This window comes from Sciurus vulgaris (genome assembly GCF_902686455.1).
Source record: "Sciurus vulgaris genome assembly, chromosome: 10".
Lineage (NCBI taxonomy): Eukaryota > Metazoa > Chordata > Mammalia > Rodentia > Sciuridae > Sciurus > Sciurus vulgaris.
In genome coordinates, this window is record NC_136470.1 from 46,758,862 (window position 1) to 46,778,080 (window position 19,219).

Genomic DNA, 19,219 nt, shown 5'->3' on the forward strand with positions numbered 1-19,219 from the left:
TAAAACTAAAGCCATTTTCTGAGTATACCCCTATTATGCTCAGATTATTCCATATAAAACATTGTTGAGCAATATAATAAATGTATCACCCATATTAATCAAACAGAACCTACTAAGAATTCCATCAGTACAACTCATTACATAAAAGGAGTAAATGGTAATATTATGATCAAACCAAGAAATGAGAATATCTTGAATTTCATTCATATGGAATGTTCAATTATTTGATGACCAACATGCAATTAATTCTTTGATCACCCAGAGGCACACACCACCATCCTTTATACGAATGAAAAATAATCACAAGATTCCACTAGTCTAGATCAGGACATTATCCAGAATAATCACATAATTTAGTCTACATTCAAATCTAAATCTTCCTCCAGGATGTACACTATAGGACTTTAAGGAGTTCGTTTTGTAGACCAATCACTTTTTTGGTTTCTATTCCTGTCTTTCCTTTGCCTTATGGGTTTTCCTACTTCTAATTCATATTATCTTTAGAAATCATATTCAAATATTAGAGTTCATTTTCACAAAACCTTCTCTTTCTCTTCTATCTGAACTGCATAATTTATTTTCAAACTACTCAGTAGATCCTGAGGCTCCTTCCCCACTCATCCATGATTTAATTTAAATATGACCTCACCCAAGGCACAACCTAATTAACAAAATATATTTTAAGTTATTTTGGGGTAGTGTGATTGCTTTAAAATTTTATTTGATGTGTGGGTTTGTGTTTATAGCACTTCTTTGAAGTGCAAAACACTTGAAACACCTGCATTAATGTTCTCTGATGAAGTAAGAAGAAAGGAATGTGGATACAGACTCTTCCTTCCTTTCCTCGGGATGACTTCTCGAGTTAGTTAATTTTAGAATGGTTAAAACCTATATGTTACCTTTAAAGAACTCAGGCTTGTTCATTAAACTCTAGAAAATCTTGTTATTTCACAATAGGAGATGTGTTTTAAAAGAACTGTTCATTACATTATAAATTCATCTGCTTGATTGCCTAAGGCAAGGGGTGGTCAACTAGTAGCACAATTTTGTAGAAAATCTTTGAAGCATTCTTATAAAAAACAATTTCTATAATGAATTGCATCCTAGGATTAAAAGTGCTATCACATCCTGAAAATGACCTAACTGATAATAAAATTTAGTTCAATGTTAGAGATAACAAATTAAGTGTAAATATATTGAAAAGAATAGTATTATAGTTTTTCTCTACTTTGTGAAATATCTCTTTTATCCTTGGCCAGACTGTAAACCAAAAAAACATTGATTCAGCAAGAGGTTGAAATGGAAGACTACTGTTGCCATATGTCGAACTTCACCTGAGTCCTATGTTTCTGGAATGTAGCAGAGGTGAAGAGTCCATACCATTTTGTACGCTGAGAAATGATCACCCTACTCTTAAATATTCTAAGACCATGGACTGAAACCTCTGAAACTGTGAGCCAAAATAAACTATTTCTCTGCTTTCTCAGAGAGAAGGGGGAACTTTTTCCTCCCTCTTTGAAACTCCTGGATTCCTTCTTTTTCTCTGAGATTTCCTCATTAACATAGGTCCTTCCTATTACAACATCCTGAAGAAAATCATCTCCTTAAACAACTGTTGTGTTTTGTCTTTAAATTTCATTAAAAGAGGAAAAAATGTCTAAGTTCTTTGTTAAATTTAGGAAAATCAAATTGCATTTGGAAAGCGATATGACTTTAAAATTAAGCAAAACTTTACAGAATGATAGAGCATTTCAATGGAATACTTACAGTAAACGGGAAAGAGAAGGTGGCTCCATTCCATAAGTGAGATAATTGGAGTATAACATTGACTGCTTTGCCTAAGGGCCTGCGAGGAATTAACAGCTGCCCCAGGTACAGAACGGTAGTTGAAATAGCACCTTCCTCTTGCTCTTTGAGAGTATTATTTGATTTCATTAGAATGTTTACCTTAAGAATGATTACAGAATTATGTATAATTTCTTTCCTCATTAATCTCCATGTTAAAAAATTAAACATGTAATAGGGTGTGTGTGTGTGTGTGTGTGTGTGTGTGATCTGAACAGGCTTACGAGTTGCCACATAAGAAAAGGTAGATATGAAGGCTAACCCATCTGCAAGGATTAAGATAATGTGGTCACAAATTATGATTTTGGGGGCAACTCAAATGTAAATATTTGCATTCCCACTTATTCAATTTTTTAAAAATTATTTTTAAATTTTTTACAGACTGCATTTTGATTCATTGTATACAAATGGGGTACATCATTTCGTTTCTATGGCTGTACACGATGTAGATTCATAGCATTCATATAATCATACATGTACATAGGGTAATGACGTCTGTCTCTTTCCACGATTTTTCATACCCCCTTCCCTCTCATTTCCTTCTACATAATCTAAAGTTCCTCCATTCTTCTCTCACTCCCCCTCACCTCCATTATATAATCATCTATTTGAAAGATGGCAAGGCCTTGTAGAGTCAGCATCTGTTAAGGAAGGAAGAAGGCTGCTTTAACATAAGTGTTTTATACAATGTCAAAACTTTCGTTATGAAAACGGAATGCCAGTTTTCTGGGGGGAATTGAGCAGGGTTGGGGTTGGAGGAATTACTAGCTTTGCTTGGAGATAAAAATGAACTAAAAATAGGAAAGGTTTCATGTTATAGAAATCTATACTCTAGAATGTCTGGGCAGACAAGTGAGAATCTGACATGGCAGGTTCTAAGGGAACATAGAAGTGCTGAAATTTGAATATGGTTAGACATTTCATTTATTGATCAAATAATTTTGCTTTTAAATATTCTTTATGTGACCAAATTTCAGCCTAGTATAATGCAGAATAGGAAATAACACTCATGTCCCACAGGTGGAAATGGGTTAAGTAAACTCTGGTATATCTGTTCTGTAGCATATGAAAATTAGTTTGTAGGAAAGAAGGCAATGAAAGTTGGTTATAATCCAGGGAACAATATTTGACTTCAAATGGCATAGTTTAGATACATTCTTAAATAGAATTTAAAACTGCAGGGACTATGTCTATCTTTTGTTATAACAGCCCCAACAGACAGCAAAAAGTTTGTTACAAAGCAAGTCATTAGATTAGTAAATTGGAATATGTACAAAATTGTTCCATTGGGAAAAATATAAGTTTTGTAAGGAAAACCTCTAAGAATATACATTAAAATATTAACTTTAATTCTGGGTGGATTTCATTATTTTTTGCCAACTGGTATTTTTAATTTTTAAAATCATTCTAATCAGAATAAAAGCAACAAAACTAAGTTAAAAGTATAGGTTTTCTAGAGTGATCTTTATAAAATAGCCGATTTCTATATTTAGGCAGTTTACGAGCTGGCTGGCTTTTTCTTAATCTTAGAAAGCAGCTTATTTTCCCAAATCCTCACATTTTATCCAGGCTTATCCCTCAGTGAACAATCATGTACAGTCTGTTCAGGATTGTGATCAGTGTATGAAGTGAAAATTAACAGGTGGTATCTATTCTCTACTGTCCGACATTTATATATTTTCCAGGTAACTGTGGAACAAAAGCAGACATTTTGCTGCTCCCTTGTAGAAAGGAGGCCAACAGAAACAGTTCTGTCTTCACAAACCACCAATTTGAGAAGAAGGAAGCAGGTAAAATCCTGGGAGCTCATTCTGAATGCTATAATAATTCCCTGGAGCAGTCAGCATATTTTATTTATTACTGGAAAATGCAATGCCTGTATGCTAGACATTAACAAAAGTTACATTTGATCGATTAACAATTGTGCATTAGTGCTCCTTAAGAAGAATTCCAAGTGCATATGTATTCTGAGAAAGCTGGTTCTCTAGACTGGACTGCCAAAGGTATGCAGTGATACATTTGATTTATAATAGTAAAATGAATATTCCCCCAGGTAGTATTAGACATTTTGAATGTTATAATTCAAAGTAGATGAAAAACAGCAATATTTGAAGAATCAGGAAATTAGAGAAAGAGAATAGAATAGATTTTTATGCTCATTTGTAGACTTTTTTCCCCTTTTTGTATCAATTATATACAGAATTTGTCAAAATAAGAAACATAATTCAATTCAGCACTCTGTTTATTAATACCTAAGAATTTCCAACCATGGAGGATATTAATCTGTGCTGTATTATGAAAATATAATCCTACAAAATACTATCCCTATTAAATCAAACTTAAAAGCAATTAAATAGTTTTTAAAATTTATTTATAGTCTACAATTAAATGGAGAAGGGTTTAAATAAATTATATTAATTTAATTTTGGATGATATCCTAGAAAAATATAATCCTTGGGAAATTTTAAAATTGGAAAAGTTGTGTTAAGAAAATAGAATGAAGTATCCAAGAATTATCCTGCCCATGAGGAAAGTCATAATAAAGAGAGAATTTTCCTTTTAATCTTTTGCACCTGGAAGAAGACAATTTTTAAAACCCTTCCTATGTAATTCACCAGAGAGATCCAAAACTGATGTTGTTGGTCAACAAACAGGAAGTTATTTGTTTCCTCACCTGGCACAAAGTAATTCAAATCATTTTGTTGTACTTTATGGAAAAATAAAATACTGAAAGTAATACACTGTTTATTTCTTCTAATTCAATTCCAGCAGTCAAAATAGGAAGGGAACATTTTCACATTTCCTGCCAAGGGCTCTTCTTTAAATCATGTCTTCTTCACAAAATGCTCGACACAGAAGCATGATACCTCCAATTTGCAAAACATTGATTATTGGAGGTTTTCCTACTTAATATGTCTTGAATATCTACTTGGCCTGATTTTCTTGACTCAACTAAAGATACTAAAGATTACTAGTGGATACACACATTTCATTCAATCTTCTCCCTCAGTGTGATATCTGAAAGCATCTGCTGTTGTTCATAACTTGAGAGTCCACATTCCTTTGTGGATGTTCTTTTCTTCTTTTGGTCTCCCCTTGCAGACACAGCACAGTGTACCTCCCGCCACATCAACATCCACTACGCCGACTCATTGCTATTCCTGCTAGGTTGAGTGCTCAGGGATGGAAAGAATGGGTTATTTCATTTTTGCTTTTCAGCATGTAACACTGAATAAAGTGTCTGCCACATGTTGGTGGTCAATGATTTAAAAAGAGTCATTAATCAAGACCTCCAAAAAGCTATGATAGCTGTATCTCACCTATAAAACACTAGATGCTATTATTGGTGATGGAAGTATTCATTTAATATTTGGAGTGAAGGCTGAGTGAAGTTTCTATTTTTTTTTTTTTTCATTTTGAACTCAATAATATATGAATCTCAGTAGTTAGAGGTAAAAGGAGGTCTTTCACAGGACTCCCAGCTCTGTGTGGGTAGTCCACCTTGATATTGATGTGCTTCCTTAGGAGGATTCAGCTTTGTTAGGTAATCTGGCATTAGCTGATGCTAAGAAAGAAATTATCCTTGAGTTAATGTCACAGGCCAACTTTATTCTCCAGTTAAATAAAGGACATTCTCATTAAGAGAGAAGAAGGGTCCAGATGAAATAGTTACAAAGCCCTTCCCTATGGAAATGTTTTTTCCAAGACACAATTGCCTGTCACTCTCATTACTGTGTCAAATTCTCCTAGGACTTTGAACTCTTTCCTAGATGTGAATCAGTCTGTTCTTTAATCATGTTTGGGCCAGGAGACATAACCGACTCCTTCCTAGCTCAAGTTAGTACTGTCCAATTCATGTTCAACCGGTTTATTTTTTAAACATATTCTGACTCCAATAGAGATTTTATACATTACAAATTCCTCTTTGGGTTGGGGGTGTGGCTCAGTGGTGCAGCACTTGCCTAGCATGTGCTGGTTTTGACCCCCAACCCCACCCCACACCCCAAAAAGAAGAGAGAAAAATAAAAAAGAGTTTATCTTTATACATATATACCCCAGTAAATTAAATTAAATATTATATATACAATAGGAAATAAAATTCTAGAATAGGTGTCAATAGCATGGGTGTTCTCCAGGATGATTCTACCAATGTTACCTCCCAGGGATTTTCTTCTCTTTATCCGAGATGAATCTGTGCTGGGGCTGCCTGTGAATCGTCCTCTCATGGAGCCTTCTTCCGAGTGTAAAGAAAAGGAAGTCTGGTCCATGTCAGTCTCACTGTCATGGTAACAACCATCAAAGGCCATAGCTTCAACTGCATCAATATTATATATTCCAGAAATCTGTCAGAAAAGACTTTTTTTTAGTAGGTCAGGAATATGGTTTTATGAATAGGAATTATAGAAAAAATGTAAATGAGGTTTTTCAAATAGTGTCTATAAATGCTAAGAATGCTTTGCCTGTATTAAAGAATAGAATTCTAGTTTTTGCTTTTTGCATCTGACTACAAGTCATTTTATTAATAAATGGAAACACTGTCTTGCAGATACTGATTTATCAAGGAGATTTAAATTTATTCCCATAGAGGTAGGTGAGCATCAAACAAGTAAATGTCGTACTACCATAATGTCAATCAATGTTTTCTAATTTAGTCCATTTAGTCCTGACCTGATAGACTATTACTCTCTGTGCATGTTTTTTGTTTATTTTTTCTTTTCGAGTAGTATGAATGGTTTAACATAAGTTTGTGAGTTGAAGTTGAATGTTACCAGAACATCAATGTGAACTAATTGGATTTGCTTTTCAACTTATTTCCCTCTTGAGAGAGAATATAGCAGTATGCCCAGTCATTGTGATTTCTGTCCAAAAACAGAACATATCATCAGGTGATCCATTTATGCTTAAATTGGGAATGGGTTAGGGAACAATATTTGCTGCTTTTGTAAAATGCAAATTGTCTAGTCTTTTTTTTTTTCTTAAAAGCACCTATAAATGATGCTAATGTAGCCCAATAAACATGAAATTGACTTTTTTTTTTTTTTTGAAGGAACAAATTATGGATGCTTCTGGCTTTTGTGTTACCTGATTGGATCTGAACTGAAATTTTTCTCTAAGGTTTTACTGAGAGAGAGATAGTTGTGCTCACTAGGAAGGGTGGTATCTAGCAAGAAACTGTTAGTAATTGCTTTTTGAGAAAACAAAATCACTTCTTGATCTATAGGGAAGTTGAGAAATGATCAAATATGGATAGGTTACTCTAGACATAATTATTCAGAGTTCATATCAGAGGCTACAGAGTAAGTTCTTTCAAGATATGTATTTGGTTGATTGTAATTTAAAAGCCTAATATTTCATTGAATTCAAAAGACATGGAGACTATGTTGTATAGTCAGTGAATAAATCAGGAACCCTACTTTGAGTTATATTGCCCCTTTTTGTTTTAATTGTAAATATTTTCTATAATAAAATGAAAATGGACAAAATAACCATGCAATGAGATCAAGACTGAATAAATGACTTTAGATAGTAATATTAATAATATATTCAACTATTGATCTGAGGTTAGAAAACTGTTAACAGCTTCATCAGTGGTTTCCCTGGCCAAGCAAAACACTGCTGAGCCATCATACCAGCAATTGCTTTTTTAGCTGAACAAAAATGTCATTAGTATGATAAAGAAGACAAATCTTTGAAGAATAAGGTTGTCATTTTTTTCTGTATTATGATAATCTAGAATGATCCCTGTAATTGATTAAAGCTTGTAGTCTACAACTTACCAACAGGCTGTTATTTTTCACAAGTTTCTAAGTCACTTGTTCAGTAGAAAGAATTTTAGGACTGGTCTTTTACTTTTCATTCCAGGTCACAATTAAGCACATAGTTAAGGCATATTTTGTCTAAACTATAGTATATCTATATCTGACTATTTTAGACTGAATTGTAGGTCCTGGAATTAGGAAAACATTTGGGTAAGGGACAAGAAAAAAGGCCTTCCTTTCTCCTTTCTGGGCCAAAACCAGTACTAGCGTCTTTCCATGGTCCTTGCTGTTCTCTTTGCTCTTGAGATCTACTGGGTGTGAGAGCAGTGGAGGAGGTGGTGGTGATGGTGGTGGTGTTAGGAAGAAGCTTTGCCTGACTTCATGATTTCATAGGGAGGGTCTCCACTGACCGAACATTCTAGGCCTTTCTCACTATCCCTCAATCATTCCCCACTAGTGTCTGGGGAAAGGAACTGCCATGCGTGACTCAGACACTTTTGAGTCTTCACTTTGGGATCCACATTTGTACCAGGTCTATTTTCTGAAAATGAGGTAAAAGGAGGCGGACCTAACAGGGGGAACCCTAAATTGTTTAGCTTTGCTAGTGACAAAAAGAGTAAGTACTTTTAATTCAGTGATGAAATATTAGTGAGCCCTGCTCTCTGATCTAAGCAACATTTAACAAAAACAAAGGTGACATTGCAGCCAAATGTATGATTCTTACATCTTGCTCTTTCTTTGAAGATGGTTCCAACTCAAATTTAGAGAAGTGTCATTGATTAGCCCCTAAACCTGTAGACATATGCTTCTATCCTCTCCTCTCTAGGGTATCCTACTCCTTCAGAGTCCTCTTATCTCAATCAGCCTTTGTTGGCTATCAAGATGAAAACTCCTGCTCTTTCAAAGTGTACGCTCTTAACACTAATCATAGTAATAACATACATGTGTGTTTTATAGTGTACCAAGGTTTCACACCCATTTATCATATCATTTGACCTTCACATTGACCTTCACAACAGTTCTGTGAGGTGAATGAGTCTTGGTCTAGAACACACTGGTGGAATTTCTTCTAAGTCTAGATCACTTCTTTATTTCCACCCATGGGTCTATGGTGGTAAGTAGAAATTTAGTTACCAGTAAATAAAATTTCTTTGAGAAAACTGTACCTTTAAAGGAGGATGCTTAGAATGGTGGTTTTCAGGAGCTATGGGAAGGAGGAAATGAGGAGCTGTTTTAAGGGAAGTTTTAATTCATTAGAAAAATCTCTGGAGGTTGATTATACAACAACAGGAACATGCAAGACCAAACTATACACTTTAAAATAGTTAGGATGGGAAATTCTAGGTGGGGCATGGTAGTGCATGCCCTATAACCCCAGCTACTTGGGAGACTGAGGCAGAAAGATCACAAGCTCAAGTCCAGCTCCAGTAACTTAGTGCAACCCTGTTCCAAAACAAACAAATGAACAAGAAATGGGAAATTCTAAATTATGTGTATTTTACCACAGTAAAATCAAAACCAAACAAAAAAAGTATTAAAAAGGAAAACGCTTATTAACTCAAAAGAATCTCTTCATTTTGGTACCTAAGAAAACAAAAAAAAGTATTAAAAAGGAAAACGCTTATTAACTCAAAAGAATCTCTTCATTTTGGTACCTAAGACATTATTAAGTGAAAAACAATCAGGTAGCATGAAAATACATGTTGTGTGGCTGGTGAGGACAGTGAAACAATGGATGTTTGGGAGTCAAAGGACTAGATGGAGGTGGGCCTAAATTACCTCAATGCCTATTTCTTGGATTTACGGCTTTCCAAATCAAAACAAAAACAAAATTCTTTTCCTCGTTACACATTTTTTTTTTTTTCCATCACTGCTTACTTCACTGATTATCCAAATCATTGCTGTTCTCAGTGTGGGTCAGCAGCATTAGTATCACCTGGAGCTTGTTAAAAATGCAGACTCACAGATTATGCCCAGACCTGTGGGTGGGTCAGTCTTGATAAGAATGCTGCAGGAAATGTGTACACACCCCTGTGGCTCACGGTTAGTCTAAAAGCTCCCAGTTTCTTCACACATGCAGAACACCTCACCATGCATGTGTGTGTGACACAGGGTCACATGCTGTCGACGAAAGAAATTGTAGCATCTGCAATAAAACAATCAGCTCATTAGAGCTTTGACTCATGGATATAAAATGAAAGAACGGAGTTTACATTCCAGGAGATCCGAATTGCAATGGCAGCTCTGTTTACTCTGAGCCTTTTGGGGAATCACTTTACTTCACTAAAACTCTTTTTCTTCATTTATAGTGATACTATTCTCTGCAGGAGCTACATTGGGGTACTGATATGAACTTTCAGATCAAGAAGATGATGTAAAAACATTCTGAAAGTACGAAATGCTGTCACTAAAAAATCCGAAACTTATTAAATAATATTCTGAAGTAAAAATAATATGTATGTACACATACACAGTCTCTTAAATAGGCTAGCAAAGGAATGAATCTTACTAGTTACGTTTTGAAATACAATATTTTATGTCATTTCTCACAAGAACAGGGAACTGGTGTTCAAATCCTTGTGAAATGAAGCAGGTAGAGAGCAATCTGTCCATATTTATAAAGCAATCTCTCTCTCCTCTCTCTCTCACACACACACACAAATACAAAGAGCCCAGAAGGCACCTTATTCCTAGGATATGGTGGGAGAAAAACTTCCATCTTTGCTCTACCACTCTCCTGAGTGACAGGAAGAGAAAAATAAATTCCAGCTCTTGGTGGAGAGAAATGTCATTCATTGGTTGAGAGCATAGCATCCGGAGTCAAGGAGATCCAGAAGCAAACCCTGATTCCCTTTTAGCTGCATGAACTTGTCTGCACTTACTATGCCTCTGTGAAATGAGAGTGATAAAATACTAACCTCTTGGGGTTACTAGGAGAATTAAATGACATAATACATGTTAGAAGGTTGGCATTTGCATTGGCATAATATATAATGAACACTCATGCCATGTTAGCTATCATCATCATTGTCCATTTCAGAGGCTGTGGTTTGTGTAACTATCCCTTTTTTTCCAAAGGGTACAGTCAGGGGAGAGTAGCACACTCAGAGAAATCCTTCATGCACAAAAACTCCTGGTGAAGGTGGATAAGGATGCTGAGGAAACCAGCTAGTGCAGAACAGAGATTAAAGTTCTATATTAAACTGTTACCCTCCTGTAAACCTGCCAACTTGCCAAGGCATGGAGACATACTACAAGGACCTGTTAGGAGAGGGTTATAGAAGAGGATAGGCTTTTCCACATTGCAGAAGGGTTCTGAAAGGCAAAGCAAGGCTATACCTTCCCTCTGTTCTTGAATTGCTTTCGCTCTTCCACGGTGGTGAGGTAATTCACAGCTGCGTACTCAATGACTGACAGAAACACGAAGAGGGAGCTGACCCATAAGTACACATCCACAGCCTTGATGTAGGACACCTGGGGCATGGAGGCACTCACACCAGTGATGATGGTGGACATGGTCAGCACTGTGGTGATTCCTGCCATTCAAGAATAATGACAAGCTTAGTACACAGCCATTTATTTCCTGGATTTGGTGCTGGCTCACACCAGCTGGTGACTTTCTAGAACAGTATCAGTCTGGAGACCCAGGGTATGGGTAGGGGGTGGGGAGATGAATCTCCACATGTTAATCTGGCAGACCAAGAAGCTCCTATTTTCTTTTTCTTTCCACCTCTTTCCCTTGCCCTCACCCCTTAAGAAAGGACATAATGTGTCCTTTCTTTCTTTCATCTAGAAACACAGAGCCAGCTTCTTCCTGCCCTCAGTTGGGCTACTTCTAACCATACCCAGAAAGGTAAAAATATGCTCTGAGATAGAAATCCCAAAGGTTGTTTTTCACTAACCTTTCCCATTATTTCACAACTTTTACTGTTAAAGAAATTGTCTTCATGCCTACCTTTACTCTTTCATGCTACAGGGGAGCTCATTTCTTTTTGAATGGTGTTTGGTAGTATTGAAAATTACTGTCCTCCATACTATTCTTTCATAGAAAATACTCAAAATTTGTCATTATTTTCTTTGTTCATTGTTAGTGAAGCTAAAGTTCAACTGAAATTCAGAGTATACATGTGCTAGTGAAGAGTCAGCCCATTTACTCAGAAACTGCTGAATGCCAGTCAAGTGTTTTTCCCTCTTCCCCATCTCCACCTTCCTTCTCTTCTCTTCCTCTCCTTTTTTGGGGGGGGATTCCCTTTCCTTTTCCCTTTTTCTTCTCTTCCATGATAATCAGAGGTGAAGAGATCAGAATTCTGGAGGGCAATGGAGGAAGAAGTGACTCTGAGACTTCTTTGGGAAAATCCTGGTGGTGAGGAGGGCCGTTCCATGTCTACACTAATTTCTCGGAGGGATATTGTGAGAGTACTGCCTGGAGAGAAAGTAAAGTATTGTAAATATTTGAAATGTACACTGACTGGTATGGTTTTATTTCTTCACTTCCCACTAGGAAGGTGCAAATGGAAACCTTAATGATTTTTGTAAGTTGTGAAGAGTCCCAAGCAGCAGGAAGAGCACTGTGATTTACTCCTAAATGTACAGACACAGCGTGTGGACAGTTTTTCAACACACTTCTATCCTTTCTACAGTAATGCTGTGAAGTTCCCATCTGAGGGAGCCCATAGCAAACAAAATGAAAACTCTATAGAGCCATCCAATTTCAAATGAAGTTTTTAGTTTGTATAATCAAGACCAATACAACCCAGTAATTTGACAGCCACCATGGGAGGACCCAGAATCTTACCTTGATATTGATCCAAACTCCAGAGTAAGAAACCTGAGTGTTATTCTAGCTCTTAACATTAAAGATGGACCACTGTCTTACTCAGTTCCAGGTTTCCCATCAACAACAGTAAAATCAACAGTCTATATATGAGTGCATGCCATTTGAATTCTCTGGCTTAAAAAACACTTAATATATAAATGTAGAAATGTGAAAATTTTTATTTACATTACAGGTACAGCTGAAGCCATGATTATTACCTAAAACCTGTTTGCTTTAATGAAATGTTTACCTATCACACACTTTGATAAGTATTAATTAGTCACATGTTGCAGAAAAGAAATATGAACTAAGAGTAGTTAAGTAACCGAAATTTCGTCAGAAGAATTCAGAGCTTTCCAGTTGAGTGCTGAACCTGTACCTTTTTCTATTTCATACTGGGGATTGAATCCAGGTGTGCTTAACCACTGAGCAACATCCACAGCCCTTTCTTATATTTATTTAGAGACAAAGTCTCACTAAGTTGCTTAGGGCCTCATTAAGTTGCTGAGGCTGGCTTTGAACTTGTGATTCTCCTGCCTCAGATTCCCAAGCCACTGTGAACCTATACTTTTTACATGCAAACCAACTGCCTCTCATTCTGGATCTGTAAAAGGAATTTCCTTTCCTTTTTAACATTATAGAACTTGTTCTACATACAGAGGTTCTCTGAGACAACATGAGAGATACAAAATCATGTGGAGTTATGTTAGGAGGAACAAAAAAAGTTACTTCATACTTTTCAACAGGCCAAAACTCTTTGTTCCTTCAAGATTTCACAGGGAGAAACTAAAGGAAGCCTTATCTAATCTTCCTATTTAGTAACTTACTTCATAAGTTCAAAAATTTTTTAATGTCTGCTCTGATTTTCTAAGATATGGAGGACAGAACTTTAATTTATTTTTTTCCCCAGTACTGGAGATCAAATCCAGGGTCTTGTCTTGTGCATGCTAAGCAAGCACTGTCACTGAGCCAAACCCCAGCCCTTTCTATTTATTTTGTTATTTTGAGACAGGGTCTCGCTATGTTGCTCAGGCTGGTCTTGAGCTTGCTGTCCTCCTGGATGGCTGGGATTACAAGCCTGAGTCACCATACTCAGCCTCAGGTTTGTTTGTTTGTTTGTTTGTTTGTTTTTCAATAGACAAAAATATGGTACAGTGGCTAATAGGGTTTGGAATAAAGACACATATGTACATGGAGAAAATGCTCACCATGTATTTGGAATTGATGAGTATTGGGCTAATAAAAAAGAGTTGTATTACTTATATTTGCCAGAGAGCAGTAAACTATCCATAGTTTAATAGGGTGCTTAGTCTAACTCACGGTGGTGTTATTCATTTCCAAACAAGCATACTAGGTTTTCCTTGTTTAAAATTAATAATTGAAAAAAAAGAAAAAGAAAGTGGAGAGGAGTGATTGTTGGGTAGGAGGTTGAATGATGTGAAAACTGATATATAGATTCCTAAAGCAGTAGAACTTGAAGTTAGGACTATACAGTAACATTAAGCACACCTATTATGTCTTGAACTGCCCCTTGGAAATACATTAATCTTGACAAATAGTATTCCTTACAGATCCATTAAAGTTAACATCCCGATAAAGGAGTTTTGAATTATATGAAGTGACCATTTAGTCAAAGAAAGGTCGTGTGTTGAGATTAGAAAATTATCTTCCCATTTACTGATATTGCTATGCATAGTTAGGAAGAAGTTATGAGAAAATATTTAGTCTGGTCATTTGTCTCAGCTCCCCTGAGCTGAGCCCTTACAACTTCATCATATTAACTTTTAAGGATATGCATGGGGTGAATTAAGAACAGTCTGTAAAGAATTATTCGTCTTTGTGTTTTATTCGCCATTTTTGGTCATGTATGATGGACCAGTAGTCATTTTGTTGATCAATGTGAGAGCAGTCTAGCAGACAGGCTTCTCTCCTAGAACCACTGAGCTTGTTTACCCCTCTAGTAGCTGTGTTGTGGGTAGTTCTTTTGAAGGAAGAAGGTATCTCCATTCACCCTCAACCTAGGGAAAACATTTTCCTTACAGGTGTAAGCTGAAATAAAATACAAAGTAGGGAACGGAAGATGGGCTTTTCAAACACTCCATGGCTAGACATTAATAACCATTTGCCTTCAAAGGCAGTACCAGAGTTCAGTGACTATTAGAAGTTCTGGCAATCTCTAGAATGGTTAAATGACTTGTTCTTGTCCCATTCCCTAAATTCTCACTTTTCTAGGTAAGTGGTATATCCTCTGTTAAAAGACATTTTTCTCTGCAAGTGACTACATGCCTGAAAACATTGATTGTCTTTATCTACCACATCTGTTTCTCAGTAAGCCCCCATTATGTAATACATAGTAGAGAGAATGGCATAATACTTTGTGCAGGGGCCAAGCAAGAGCGATGGAGATAAGGCAAGGAGAAGGGAGGTAAAATAAGAAGATACCCTATGGTATACTCCTCCTTGATGAGTCTGAAAATAGCTTTGAATAACTTTATAATCACCTCACATTCTGTCCTCACTGAAACAAATGGTAAGCATAATATTTCTGACTCATCACACATTCCAAATTATGATAGCTCTTGTCTCTCGTGAGAATTGCCTAATCACAATCAATACTTCCATGCTATTCAGCCTCTATTGTTCTTTACCAGAAACTTGACAATTGTGGATCTTCTCCAGAAAATAAAATCATCTTCCCTTGTTTCCAGTTAGTAACTAAAAACAATTATTGAAGTCATGATGGATTTAAATGCTGTGACATAACAGCTATATATTAATATGAAGCACATGCATATGACTATTTGTGCCAGTCACGGCAGGGACAAAAGGATGGGCAATAGTGATCCCTGTGTAATAGAAGGGACAAAACAGGTCACCCCTGTCCACAGACAGGGGGAAACACAAAATATGAAGTTGTTCAAAGATGGGAATGATCATGTGTGCTTTAACCCATCAGCAAACACTTCTGGCTACACAGAGATGACAGAATTTTGATGGAGGAACAGAGGTAGGGAGTGCATTCTAGGTGGAGAGAGCCAGAACAAACGCAGTAAGGCATGGGGCCTGTTTGAGAATATTCAGTATCCAAATTGGCTAGAGCTTTAGTGTAAGTGTCCTGGGGAAGGGATAGGGTTTCAGATTTAGCAACATTATTTGGTGCTTATCTAAAATTCAAATTAAACCAAGTGTTTTGTATCTGGAAACTCTCAGGGCACCTTGGATTCCAAGCTGAGAGTCTTTACCTCATTAGCAATTTGGAATGGGGGTACATTAGTGCGATCACATTTGCATTTTGGAGATATTTTTCTGGTAGGAGGGTTGACCTGGATCAAGAAGAACAGGAGGTGAAATAATATAGGCAATTAGAAGGCCTATGCTACAGCTTAGTGCAAATTAGCAAAAAGTGCCCTTTCCTCTGGAGGACACTGCCCCATATGTGTCTCACAGAACAAGGGCTGGATTTCTGCTCCTCCTTGTTCTCCTGAGTCAGATGTCACAGAGCCCTGAAAGATGACCCTGGGCAGGTAGGCCTCTATTGGGACATACCAGGGGAAAGTCAGCAAAGGTCACAGCACTGGTTAAAACAGGATAAACAGAAAACACATGCTAAGCTGATTTGAAGACCGCAAAGGTTTAGCTACTTTAGAGTTACAGTTCTAGGTGTGCAATTGACCCCCTCGGGTCTCTAAGACTTTTTCAGGGGCTCTTGTTAGTAAAAATGAATTTGACACTATCACCAAGACATTGTTTCCTGTTTTCACTGCGTTGACATTTGCACTGATGGTGCAGGGGCAGTGGTGGTAACCTGGCTGGTTGCCTCCGTGTGAACCAAGTCAGCAGCATCAAACCGACCTAGCTGTCACTGTACTTTCCACCTCCCAGCACTAGCAGCAGAAACAAAAAGCAGCAAAAATTGTTAATGTTATTAAATTATGGTCCTTGAATGCACACTGTAAAATATTCATTCTGGTTGATGAAACGAGAAATACAAGAGAAGTGCTTCTGCATACTAAAATAAAAAGCTGGCTCCTTCTCTCTGAGAAGACCCACTCTTGCTTGAGACTGTCCCCTTTTTCCCCTTCCCGATCCTTCTAATAAACTCATGTCTCTACTCTGAACAACATGCCTGAAATCTTTCCGGCGTGATACCAAGAATAAGTGGTGAAGAGGGACCCTTCGCGGCTGCTCAGCTTTGCTCATTTGGTGTTTGCTCACTGGTTATCGTGGTTACCCTGATTTTTTTTTTTTTTTTTTTTTTCTGGCTACTTTCTTCATCTAATCTACTCTTTTCTGAACCTCTATTTTCCACTTCAGATTCTTGGTGACTAGAGGAAACATCCTGACATAACTGATGTTTGTTATTGTTGTTTGTCTACAGCACACTCTAGTAAGGACCAAAAGATCTCTTGATTAGACCTCACATGCCACAGCCTTAGATTTAAGAATTGAGGCTTTCACTCTTGGTCTTTTTGGGGGACAAACTTGCTCACTGGCAATTGAAAGGAGAATGGCATGTGGAATATGAAGGCCAGCAATGATAAGATTTTGAATCTCAATGCCGTTAGGGTGAGGAGACCTTTTTCTCTTCCTTTTATCCTCTCATCTTTATCTCCAGACCAGTAGACCATCCATCCTGGGACCTCACTCAAGACTCATATTGGTGGGAACTCTAATTCACCTCTAAGTATGATCCCTGCCCTATCTACTCTTTGTCCAGTTACCCACTTGCTGCCACCATGGACCTTTGGACTGCCCTGATGCTCAATACCCTTAACTGTTCCTACCCCACTGACAGAGAACAAGAACTTAGGGTCACTTCCCCGCAACTTTGCCTCATCCAATCAATACCCAAACACTCAAAGAATTTAGAGACCTGAGTCCTTAAGGGGAGGAATGTTAAGTAGCTCATCAGCCATGAGTGGGTGAGCAAGGGAAGGACAATGAAGGGTGACTAAAAGGGTGACAATGAAGGGAGCCTTATTCTGATAGACAAGCACCTGGGAGATGGGTCCAGGTGTTAAACCTTCCCCAGCCAAAATTATATCCACTTAAGAAAATTATCATTTGGAGATCATGTCACACCCTACCAGGTACCCTGGACTCTCCCTTATCACCAAAGCTATCAAAACCCCCCAATCACTCAAACAATCAAAATATCTAAATCCTCACAAAGAAAGCTTGCTGAGAGCTGTTCAAAGTGTATAAACACAACAAAAACAGGAGACTCAATTTCCCCAAAACTTCCCGACTCTGAGCACCACACCATCCTCTCTTTGAGGTGTTCCATGTAGTTCCTCGGCTGTCAGTTAAGTCAAGAGGTAGACCTGGGTGGGGCTCTCTAGAAACTCCCCTGGGAATCCAAATAAAGCAGGAGAGGTGTCATGGACTTCTCCTCTGAGAGGACCCACTCCTCTCTCCCTTGAAAGTGCCCTCTTTTCGCCTTTCCAATTCTAATAAATTCATGCCTGTTACTTTAAAAACAAAACAAAACAAAACAAAACAAAAAAATAACATCAACAACAAAAAGCCAAGTTACCCTGAAGGGGGAGATATTTGTGAGTTTGTGACCCTTTCAGAGACTAGACCCTGAAACTCAGGGAGATAAGGATAATTTCTCTTAACCATAAACTCTGAAAGAATGTATGGTTAAAAATCCAATTAGAACCAGTCAGCATGGACTAAAGTGATTTAGAGTTGTCATGGTAGTAGAGACTTCAAAGTCCGATGTCATTCTACTGTCAGTCAAGAGTCAAGAGACTTTCTGGAAATTTCTCTGAGATCCCCAATAAAACTGGAGAGTCTGAGAGATACATTGTTCGTCTCTTCTCTGAGAGGACCCACTCTCTTCCTTGAGAGTGCACCCTTTCCCTTTTCCTATCTCTTCAATAAACTCTGGGGTGATATGTCTAAAATCTTTCTGACATGATCACAAGAATTGAGGTTTGAAGAGGGGCTTTTGCATTGCCTCAGTTTCCTTAAAGGCCTAGTCCTGCAACAGAATCAGGGATAAGAATCCAGTTGCCCTAGAGTCAGACATTAAGAGTTTGCAAAAATATAAAATAATACTATTCACCAATTTTTTTTGGTTTAGAAAAACATTATTTTTATACAATATTTTATCATGTTAACTTCTAATGAATGTCTTCTAAATAAGTCCTAGGACCAGAGTTTGAGAACCACTGCTGGAGACTAAGAGGGAAATTGAGGCTTCAAATATAAAAGACTCAGTGAATTGTAGGACCCTTAATAGAACAAAAAGTAAAGAAAGGAAGTGGGAATGGGGTGGGAGGAGGCAGTAGTTTACTCAGTTCTGACCATGCTGAGCTCCTGTAGAAGTTGAAGGTGAAATCCAGCAGGACCTGGAAATACGCATCTGGAACTTGAGAGAAAGATCTGACACAAGGACACAGATGTGTAATTTACATTCATAAGGGTAGTAACTGGGACCAAGAGGCTTGCTGTATTTGGTAGGAAAACCCAAAATGAGCAAATCCTTAAGGCTGAGAGTTACCCACCCTTACAGAATAAAAGGAAGAAGTAAAAAGCAGGAAAGAGAAAGATATCTAAAGGAGGATAGAAACTAGAGCAATGAAAACTAATACATTGCTTGCCTGGTTATTTTCATCAAATACTAAGGACCATGCATCAAGTTAGGCAGTTGACACTAATTCTCCCATTTCAATGATTAGATGACCTTTGGAAGTAGTATTAATATTCTCATTTTGCAGATGAGGAAGATGAAGCTGGACTCTTGACCACTATACTTGGCTTTAGACTTGGAGAGGCTGCTTAATAAAGT

The 19,219-nt window shown here is 37.4% G+C and overlaps 1 protein-coding gene across 1 annotated transcript in view; it reads right to left on the reverse strand.

Annotated features, from left to right (window-relative positions):
- Window positions 1-5,885: 5,885 nt before the first annotated feature.
- Window positions 5,886-19,219, reverse strand: part of GABRR3 (gamma-aminobutyric acid type A receptor subunit rho3) — a gene marked incomplete at both ends in the record, with an annotated part of 41,013 nt that continues 27,679 nt past the window's right edge. The window contains 2 exons of the mRNA XM_079155697.1: window positions 5,886-6,188; window positions 10,944-11,140. Coding sequence (XP_079011823.1) covers window positions 5,886-6,188; window positions 10,944-11,140 — 500 coding nt within the window. The remainder of the gene's footprint in view (window positions 6,189-10,943; window positions 11,141-19,219) is intronic.